The sequence below is a fragment of the Aplysia californica genome, unplaced genomic scaffold (assembly GCF_000002075.1).
Source record: "Aplysia californica isolate F4 #8 unplaced genomic scaffold, AplCal3.0 scaffold00154, whole genome shotgun sequence".
NCBI lineage: Eukaryota > Metazoa > Mollusca > Gastropoda > Aplysiida > Aplysiidae > Aplysia > Aplysia californica.
The window spans coordinates 242,955-253,915 of record NW_004797424.1 but is presented as its reverse complement, the minus strand read 5'-3'; the positions used below and the strand labels follow the sequence as shown (position 1 = coordinate 253,915).

At 39.8% G+C, this 10,961-nt stretch overlaps 1 protein-coding gene across 1 annotated transcript in view; it reads right to left on the bottom strand.

Moving 5' to 3' along the window:
• Positions 1-4,108: 4,108 nt before the first annotated feature.
• LOC101846579 (tyrosine-protein phosphatase 10D) overlaps positions 4,109-10,961 on the bottom strand; it is a gene marked incomplete at its 5' end in the record, with an annotated part of 32,812 nt that continues 25,959 nt past the window's right edge. The window contains 4 exon segments of the mRNA XM_005097439.3: positions 4,109-6,654; positions 8,210-8,423; positions 9,311-9,455; positions 10,710-10,861. Of these exon segments, the coding sequence (XP_005097496.2) occupies positions 6,590-6,654; positions 8,210-8,423; positions 9,311-9,455; positions 10,710-10,861 (576 nt within the window).

Here is a 10,961-nt window from a genome sequence, read left to right as displayed (position 1 = left end):
TAAATGAAATAAAAACCATATTTGGCAAATACATGTATACTAAAACAATGGAGGGTATGTAAGTGTAAAGGAAGTGTAAATATAATTCAATCATAAGAACAATGTAAGTAGAATTTTGGACCATAAAGCCTCTAGAGTGGGGAATAAATAAAATGCACCACCGTCTTCACAAAATAACACACAGCACGAGAGTGGTGTAAAGTACATCAAGTTGTCCATCAAGCTATGACATCTTTGTACCCAGTGACCCCCCAAAAAACCCTTTACCCACAGAGACATCCATCAAAACCCAGAGGGGTAAAAGAGGTTTTTTGGGGGGGTCAGTAGGTACACACACAGAGAGGGAACGTAAGTAGCATCTGCACTGCAACAAAACACGTCCCAAATCATCATCTTCCACACTCTTTGAAGGGAAAGAGGAAATGAATCGGAACTTGAAGAGAATCAAGGCTCATGTAAGCACAACTGTACTTTGAACAAATTATGTTAGAGCTGCTAACGTTCCTTTGAATTATGTTTCCTTTTACTTAACCGCCTGAGGTTTTAATTAATCTGTGCACAAACCGTAGTATCATCCCTGTCAACCGAACAGATCTCAACAGACAACAGGATTCCCGTTAACGCAATAACAATGCAATCAAAATAACACCAGAAACAAAGAGACCACTCCAGTGGCTGAATGCAACACTCGGACGAACGTGATTTTGACATTTGTGTCACGGCGCGGTGGAATCAGGCGCTCATCAATATTTAGGCATATGGATATATTGGTATCATCTTAAAGCTTGTTCATTTGTCTATCTTTTGATGAAAAAAATGCCCATCTTTCTTGAATAGAAGTTGACATATTTGCTATTAAAGTGGGAAGGGGTTGCCTGGTAAAATTAGCTAGAAAATGGCCGCCAAAGATGCGAGACTTTCAAAGCTTTTGAGTCCTCGGAGACAACAAATTTACATTTTTTTGTGCCTTCAGTCAACGTTTTTCAGTAAATTTCACACATAAATGTGGTTTTGAATGGATATAAAAGGTGTTAAGCCAAAAATTAAAAAACTCTACCAAAATTGCAATATGGATGGAAAAAATGCCAGTTTCTTGGATTTCATTACTTCGACGAGCGCCTGATTTCATTACTTCGACGAGCGCCTGATTTCATTACTTCAACGAGCGTCTGATTTCACCACAACGTCCAACATTTGATGTTCGTCAAAGTCTTGCCATCAGCCACCGAATATCTGTACAGGAACCAAATGTCAAAACAACAATGATTCAATGGTCGCTTTTAAGGACACGCGGGTAAACCCACATTTCGGGGGTTTCCAGAAATCTTGACCTACACCAAAAGTGGGCATTGCCCTCTACCTATAGGAGAAGTCTGGTTTCATTGGTGTGTATATCTGTTTGGTTGCAGAGAAAACTCTCCTTGTCTTTTAAAGAAACTGAACGAATATCCAAAAACTTTACTTTCAATTTTCTCAAAACAGCATTTTTTTCGGGATAGCCCCCTCGAACTTAAAAGCGACCAAATCTAGGTTGAAAAAATTCCAGCAAATACACTTGTTAAGCGCCTTTATCTACAGTATCTAAAAAATCAATCACACAATGGAAAAGGAAAAGCAGAGGCAAATTGTCGGCCAGCCGTTCACATGATCTACGCCCAAAATTTTGACAAATTACATTTCTTTGCAATTTTTTACCACTTTGCAGTCACACAGCCAGCAGTACAAAATACCCCAACCTGGTCACCCAGCCAGGAGAGCGACTGCAACCGACTTCTAGCGCCTGGCAGAGAACTGCAACAAGTGACCGGAACGGATAATTTTCCCTGTCGCATTATAGCGCCAAGTGACCGCAAAGTGCTCATCTGTGGTTTCAGTTGCATGCGCTCAAGAAATGATTCATCAAAATTCACAGTCTAAATGTTGAAAAAAACCAAAAACAACAAAAACATGAAAAGATATACAATGTAGGTGCAATAGTCATAAGGATGAAACAGTTTTATTCCCTCTCTCCTGATATAATTTTGCTTTCAGCTTTCAGTGCTTAGTACATCGCAACCTTCGTGCCTTGTCCTATCTCCATTTTTAATAACAGTGAAAACAGCTCATAACAAAGAGTGAGCTTAAGAAGCAGTCATATTTTCACAATTTAAAAAAATAAAAATGGAGAAAGGAGAAGAAAGCACTGAGGTCGCTACATCCGGTGAACTCCGTGTATATATATATATATAGTTACAGTGTACTTAGATGGGACATGAGTTGCTGGCGTGATTATGCATTCTTCTCCGCTATATTTACAATGAGTTCATGATGGGACAACACGCCAGTAAGCAGATCTAGTTTTTGATTGGCATAACTCAACACAGTGCACACAGAACTCCTAAAACACGACGAAAACGTGACAACACACTCAGACGTTCGTTTAAATAATCAAACAGATCCGACAAAGCTCAACGTGGCATTCTGAGGCTTGAGCTACACTTGATATGTAAGATCCAGGGCATTATAGAATGACCCCTGGTGTCCACCTTAACGATTTTCCTTCAGAGTCACTTGATTAACCTTTCTGAGGTCACACAAGACTATCAAATATTACCGTTCACTTAACACAGTCAAATGAACATGTCTGTGAACAGGAAACTTAAAAAACAGCAAAAACCGACATGCCAAGCCATTTGAACAGTTGAGCCATGAGTGTAAAAACAAACGTGAGATATGTGTATTTTGGAAGTGTAAACAAAGGTGTGATACGTGTATTTTGGAAGTGTAAACAAATGTGTGATATGTGTATTTTGGAAGTGTAAACAAATGTGTGATATGTGTATTTTGGAAGTTCAAACAAAGGTGTGATATGTGTATTTTGGAAGTTCAAACAAAGGTGTGATATGTGTATTTTGGAAGAGCATACAAAAGACAAACTAACAGCACCAAAGAGCCACTCGTTAGTAAGCTTCACTGGGGACACAACGTAAGGGAAACCCACGGGTACAAACTGGCATGCCACAAACAACAAAGTTTGTGGAAATCTGACCCAAAGGCAGCGAGAAGCGAATTTCTGTTCTCGGCTCAGAGGCTAGGTACATGTGCAAGATTCTGTATTCGGAATAGTATTTTAAGTACTGTACTTCTAAATTAACATCTTGTTCCATTCAATATACTGCTCAGCGTGATGTTTCAAGGAACCATTTTTAGAAAGTCAACATAGTGTAAAAAAAACAACCAAAGTTGTACAGTGTGAAGGTCATGAAAAAACACAACGAAAACCTGTACCAAAACACCTAACAGTAGACCACACACTCGTAATGTATGAGTTATGTAGGTATGTACATATGTATGAACCATGTTTGCTATTATAACCCAAATTTCTCCAAGGGGATTCAAAAAATGTAATTAAAATTCATTTTTCTTAATAAGCAATTTGAAAATGTAATTCTAATTATTTCTTTTAAATAAACAATCTGAAAATGTAATTTTGAACAACTGACAGCTTTCAACAGAGAATCCAGTTCAGAGCAGATTCATCAGTCTACATTTAGTCCAGTGAACAGATGTGTGTGTGTGTGTGTGTGTGTGTGTGTGTGTGTGTGTGTGTGTGTGTGTGTGTGTGAGTGTGTGTGCGCACGTGTGTGGTGTCCTACCGCCCACAGCAATTAAGGTACAAGTGTTTATTACACAAATCTATTTTAGGAAATTCAGTCACACGTTTTTCAGCTGCTGAGCAGACTTTCACGTTTCCCACATTCCAACCCTCAGTTTCGACCACCATTAAAGTAAAACAACAAATCCTGAACAGAGAAAGATTCTCAGTCCTGTCCCCAACAGCTTGTCTATGGAACGACATCACAGAGGCAATTGGTCATGGAAGTTGAGAAACTTGAAAAAAAACCCCACAACTATAACTAACAATTGGTCGCTTTTAAGGACAAGCGGGCTAACCCAGATTTCGGGGGTTTCCAGAAATCCTGACCTACATCAAAAGTAGGTCCTACCTATAGGAGAAGATCCTGCCCTACCTATAGGAGAAGTTTGGTTTCATTTCTGTATATATTTGTTTGGTTATAGAGAAAACTCTCCTTGTCTTTTCAAGAAACTGAACAAGGGTAAAAAAACCTTTTCCTTCGATTTTTTCAAAACAGCATTTTTCGGGAGGGCCCCCCTGTGCTTAAAAGCGATCAAATGCTCAAGACAACAAGGCTGATGAAAGAACAGAATGAAACTGACAGAAGAAAAATGGGAAGCAATCATCACATGCATGAAGTTCAAAACCAGCTTGAAAGTTAAGTCACTGTGATATAATACTCATTTCCTTACATACTTTGTGTTGACCTTTAAACAACAGCAGATTGTCGATATCTATCTCTAGGAACATCTATCTCACTATCCGACAGCCTGAATATCACAAACATTTGAAGACTACAAGGGAAAAAAACTACAGATGGCACATTTCCCTACAAACTAAAAAATTAGATTCAGAGACTTCCCAGTCTCTTTCACGTGTAGAATTTTTAGAAAGTTTTGCTTTCCACTGTTGAGATATTCGTTTAGTGATTATTTTAGACAGGTTTCATCCTTTTTCTATCATCCTGGTGTTGCACATCAGAGATTGGAGAACAGTATTATGGTTTGGACACCTATAGTTTTTTCCCCATCTAGCCTTCAACTGCCCGCTGTACAACCCAATCTGATACAATCTAAACCCTTCATCCCTTCACAATCTGCAAATTATATCACATTGCTCCACATTTCTTGTTATCATCCAATAAAAATAACACCATTTTCTAACTCTCACGAAAAAATATAACGGAATGTACACAAAAAAACTGAAATGAAAATGACTATTCTGTGTTTTCAAGTTCAAGCGAAATAATGTGGACACAGTAGAAGTTATCATAAAGGTCAACAATAATGTAGATAGTATTTAAAGCGCCTACTCCCATGTGCACACAGGTCTATGTGCTTTACATACACTCAATCAGAACTAGCTGTCCTTAGAACACCGCAGCTTTGGAATGTAAATTGTTAGGTGGAGTTGATCCTCAGACCAAAGTCAAATATAACATACAACAGACGACAGCATGAATTTACACGATATGGTACATAGAAACGACAATAAGTGCATAACAATTAGTAGAAATCAGTACAAAAATATATCTTTTAAAGGGTGTAAATACGCATATATGAATATAAGCAACAACAATATCCTGGTTCTTGTCTTCAGCACCCACAAAGGCAGGGAGGAATGTTTGGGAATCGTTTTTGGATCATTTGTACACGCCGCAAAACTACACAGGGTAAAACACACCAATTGGTTCCGCTTTAACACTTTGCAGTCACACAGCCAGCAGTACAAAAACCAGCCAGGAGAATGACTGCAACAGAATTCTCGGACCTGGCGCAACCAGAACGGATAATTTTCACCAGCGCATTATTGCGCCAAGTGACCGCAAAGTGTTAAGGAAATAAATTTTATCTCTTGGTAAACGGAAAAAGATTGTTTTAAACATTAGCCTTCTTGGTTCCGCTGGAAAAAGAGAAGAACAATCAAAGCACAGATCCACATGCTGACATGATAATAATAGTTGTTAATATCTGCTGGTGTCATTCCTACCACCGACAATTGTGGCAACAAACGAGCCGAGGAAGAGAGGCAACAAACGGGCAACTTCAATCACAGTCTTTGAATTTGTTGACAGAAAGAGAGAAGCAAAGGCAACAATAATATACGTGTTGCTTTCTGTAATTTTACCTATGGGCAGGTAACAAGAACTGAACACCCTCATAGTCTGAAACCATTGCAAAACGCTTCAGATATCACGTTACTATATATATATATAAACAAATCTAGATGACCATGTGTTTCAAGAAACTAAAGATCACAACTTTGAATCAATCAAAAACTGAGAGCACATGTCCCCACTACCTGGGTATTGTACACGTGAGAAGACAGGTGAGGGGATGGAAGAGCCAGATTTTGCCAGACATGTTTTTTGCGAACTTTCTGCAGGCGTAAGGCTCTCTTGTGATGTGCTTATCCCATCATCTTTACTAGATCTTGATTGAATAAGTAATGTACTGGCAGCAAATGGAATGTTTTTGTTGTGAGGTCTTCAAGGTCTTCGGTTCAAATATTCTCAACATGTGACAATATATAAAAGATCGTGGGAACATCGCAAGGTCTTACATACAAAAGACAAAGTTCCTACAGTTGTATAGCAGTGTAAACAGTACTGGAACAGATTAACCTGTTTATCTGCACCTTTTCTTTGCCTGAACAAGGTTCTTACATGGGTTCTATAGCCTTTTATCAATCACAGGAATCCGTATACAGAAACAACAGCCACTATTAGTTATCAGTGCATAGAAAGACCCACCAGCTACCTGTGCTGAAGGCCGATGACAAAGTGGAAGAAGAAGATAAAGATATAAGGCAAATGTATTATGCATAAGGCACTAAAGTTGGTGTTTGCTGCAGAAAAAAAGGTCACAGTTTCTTCCAACAGGACAGGGCTGTGGGCCAACAGGAAAGGCTTGCGGCGAAGTTGAGCAGTTGAGTGGAGAGAACAGGTCGTTCGGTGCATGTAAGTTGAGACCTTTACAGGACCGTCATGGGAGTTTCTTTTTGGTCGTTGATCACTTCCACATTTTGGTACTCAGCCTCTGAAGAACAAACACAAAATAACGTTCACAAAAACACGGGTAGAAAGTTAATTCTTTATCTCCAAAGGGGGGTAAACCCACTATGCCGGGGCCCTACTTCGGTTCGAAATCTAAAACAGACATATTTGCCACTGAATGAACTCCCGGTAAAACAGACCTTTTTTGGCAATTGCGGAAAAGTAATTTGACGCAGAAGTTGTCGCAAAGCTGTGAGCGGCTTGCCGGAGATAAAGAGTTATAGCATGAGATCTTCGCAAATTACTCACCGAAAAAAAAGTAGAAAAACATGTTTGACACACTGAGGACAAAAAAAACCCTACTCTTTTCACAAATTTTCTTCCAGGTGGTATTGGGTACCCGGCTATAGACCGACAAAGATCTTGTCAGTTTGCTAGTCTTTGAGCGCGAGATCCGAAGCTTGCACTGTATGCTTCCAGGGAAGCCGAGAATGTATCTGAGTAGGATCTGCTGGAATAACGATAGTTGCAGAGTGCATAGAGCATGCTGTGGGGCATGGATATGCGCTATATAAATGCAATTATTACTATAAATCATTAGTATTTCCAATTAGCCCTTTTTTGGTGCTAAATCTAAAAATGACAAAAACGTCATTAACTGGGTCATTAAATCGAAACTAGCAAACCTATTTTGATAATCCTTCGTCTAATGAATGAACTTCTGGTAAAAGAAATCTGTTTTCGGCAATTACTGAAGGAATGTGCCCAAGCAGCTGTCAACGACTCACCTGCACAGGGGTTCCGACTGCGAGCCACTGGCCGGAGATAAAGAGTTAAGTGAAAGAGCTACACACTGTCCATCACACCATTGAGGACAAGCCTTCTGCTCATTGAACTACTCTGTTTTGGGAGACTTGGAACCCTCCCCCCCCCCAAACTTCACTATTTTTAGTTTCTCAATTTTGATTAGTCTATCAGAAATTTAAAAAGACAGGTTCTGTGTTCCTGATTCACGTATGATGGTTCTACGTGTGCTGCAACACTGTCTTAGGTCTGCTGCGGATGAGACATTCTATCCAGCTGCTACATCCTTACCACTTACAGTACTCGCCAGGCAGTAGAAAGCGCTCACTACCGCTGGTGACTTTACTCGCAACCAGGCACGGTAAACATAATGAAACAACGAATGGACGCACTGAACTGAAGTAAATACCTAAGGAAGTCAATCTATATGACAACTGAATGGTTGATGTACCTCTCTTAATTTTAATAGTGTGTTTCTTGGGCTGCCAAGGATTTTTGATTAAAAAAAAAATTCTACCACGGATTCAGCTATCTAAACTGGTGCGGTACCCAAGGATTTTTCACTATGTGAGCCTTTGGTACTGAAAGTGTTTAAGAGCCAAGACACAATTCTAAACTTCAAACAAACCACAGAAAAAAAATATAAGGAGCAAATCATTATAGACAAAAAAATGAATGAATGAATGAATGAATGAATGAATGAACGAATGAATAAATCAAATAATTAAATTAAACAAATAAATAAACAAAAAACAACAAAAACAACCAAACTCTATATAATAAAATCTACTCACCAAACGCTGTGTTGTCATAGGCAAATTTGGCAATCTCAGCGTTGTTGACATATTCTGTGCCCTCCTGTGGGGGGGCGTTGGCATAGATGTTCTCCTCCTTCTCCTCCCTCAGTTGTGCCTTCCTCCCCACATTGTCATAGAGCCTCTCCTGCTCCTCATCTATCTTTTTCTGTATCACCTCCATCAACGCATCAAAGACGAAAATGTACTGAGTCTAAAAAAAAAAAAAAAAGAAAGAAAATCAAAGATGCATGAATACAAGTTGTTTCTTTTTTTTTCTTCCAATTTTCGTTAAAAAAATACCTATAAATACATACAAGTGAAGTAGCCTTTTAATGTAAAATAACAACAAAAAGCAAAAAATCTTTTTATTAATGTACGCCTTTTTCACATCCCCATCAGCATAATTTACACATCATTAGTACGAGCTAACAAGCCTTTAGTTTGACCTGAAAGTCAAAGAGAAGTAAACTCTCAGTCTGGGTGATGCTTTGTCCATCAGTTTGACTCGAAACAAGCGTTTTTAAAAACATAATATGTCCGGTCGCATTTCCACAAACACGAAAAAATCATGCGAAAACGTGATTTTAAGTTGCATGGTTTGAGAGTTAACACTTTGCAGTCACACAACCAGCAGTACAAAATACTCCATCTGGTAATCCAGCCCGGAGAGTGATTGCACCAGACTTCTCGGGTCTGGCGCAGCGTCAGGTGACTGGCACAGATAATTTCACAGTCGCATATTTGCGCAAAGTGTTAACGAAAGGTTTGGAAAGCGAAAGTTTGGAAGGTGAAGGTTTGGAAGGTGAAGGTTTGGAAAGTGAGGATTTGGAAAGCGAAAATTTGGAAAGTGAGGGTTTGGAAAGAGAAGGTTTGGAAAGTGAGGGTTTGGAAAGAGAAGGTTTGGAAAGTGAGGGTTTGGAAAGAGAAGGTTTGGAAAGTGAAGGTTTGGAAAGAGAAGGTTTGGAAAGTGAAGGTTTGGAAAGAGAAGGTTTGGAAAGTGAAGGTTTGGAAAGTGAGGGTTTGGAAAGAGAAGGTTTGGAAAGAGAAGGTTTGGAAAGTGAAGGTTTGGAAAGAGAAGGTTTGGAAAGTGAAGGTCACCTCAGCTTGCACCATGCGGGGCCGGTTCTCCCTCATCTTCATGACGAAGCTGAACACGTCGACGTTGTCGTCTAGACTGTGCTTGTCCACGTACTGGGTGAAGTAGTCCAGGGCGATGAAAGTGCCGGTCCGGCCCACGCCAGCGCTGTCAACCACAAACAAAGCATAGGTCAAGTCAGTCTTTTGCACTTGTTTACATTACAGTCTTTAACACTTTGAAGTCACACAGCCAGCAGTACAAAATACCCCCATCTGGTCACTCAGCCAGGAGAGCCACTGCAACGGACTTATCGGGCTTGGTGCACAATTGCGCCAGGTGACCGGAACTGCCACGTGACCGGAACTGCCAGGTGACCGGAACTGCCAGGTGACCGGAACTGCCAGGTGACCGGAACGTATAATTTTCACCAGCACATTATTGCACCAAGTGACCGCAAAGTGTTAAAGAGATATCATAACTTTAAAAACTTGCATCATTTGTTTTAATACACACAAAAAAATGTACAATATGAACGGAATTAAGTCTAATATCATGATACATGTGATACAAAAAAAAAAGCCAGACAATCTTGTTTTTTACAAATCCCATTTACTTTCCTTTTTTGTATGAGTTTAACGGTACTTGCAATACAAATAGGTCATGCAAGTGCTGAGGAGTAGAAGTGCTAGTTACTAAAGAGTAGCATACAAAAAAAGAAAGCTGGAGGGATAAGAAGTTTGATGGGATAGAAGGAGCAAACCACCGGAGAGATCTCACTAACCTCCCACATCTCAGTACAATGCTATCACAAATATATGAACATTTATTCATCCAGTGCCAGATCTGCGACAGACATCAGCAATCATGGTTCTCCATTCATTCCTTTGCTTGGATGCTCTTAAAAAAGCTACTTTTCCCTGATCTTTCCTATTTACCCATTTGTTAGGTTCCCTAAGTGGGTTGCTCTGGGCCTACCCCTGTCTCGTTTGCCTTCAATTTTGCCAGTGAGAGCTAGATGCTTAAGACCTTTACATCTATTCAGGTGTCCCAAAAAACTGCATTTGCCATTTCCTGATTGTTTTTAACAGTGAGCGTCCCATGTGGGTTTCATCAAGTACTACATACTACTTTATGGTCGCTTTTAAGGACAAGCAGGCTAACCCAAATTTCGGGGGTTTCCAGAAATCTTGACCTACACAAAAAGTGGGCATAGCCCTACCTATAGGAGAAGTTTGGGGTTTCATTGGTGTGTATATTTGGTTGGTTTTTAGAGAAAACTCTCCTCGTCTTTTAGAGAAACTGAACAAGGGGCAAAAACTTTATCTTCGATTTTCTCAAAACAACATTTTTCTGGATAGCCCCCATATGCTTAAAAGCGACACAGACAAATAAGTACAAGGAAAACAGCGAGCGACTAACCTGCAGTGGACAACAATAGGACCAGAGTTGGCCGGAGTGGCTTCCTGCCGCACGATTCGCGTGAACTCTAGCACGTCTTGTACTGTCAGGTTGGCCTTGAAATCACTCCAGCCAGGCAGGAAGAAATGGGTCACCTTATGCGAGTCTGACCCCTGTAACAAAGTAGGGCATATCACAACTAGGACACTAGCACCACAGGCTCAGAGAAATGAATTATAATAATAATAATAATAATAATAATAATAATAATAA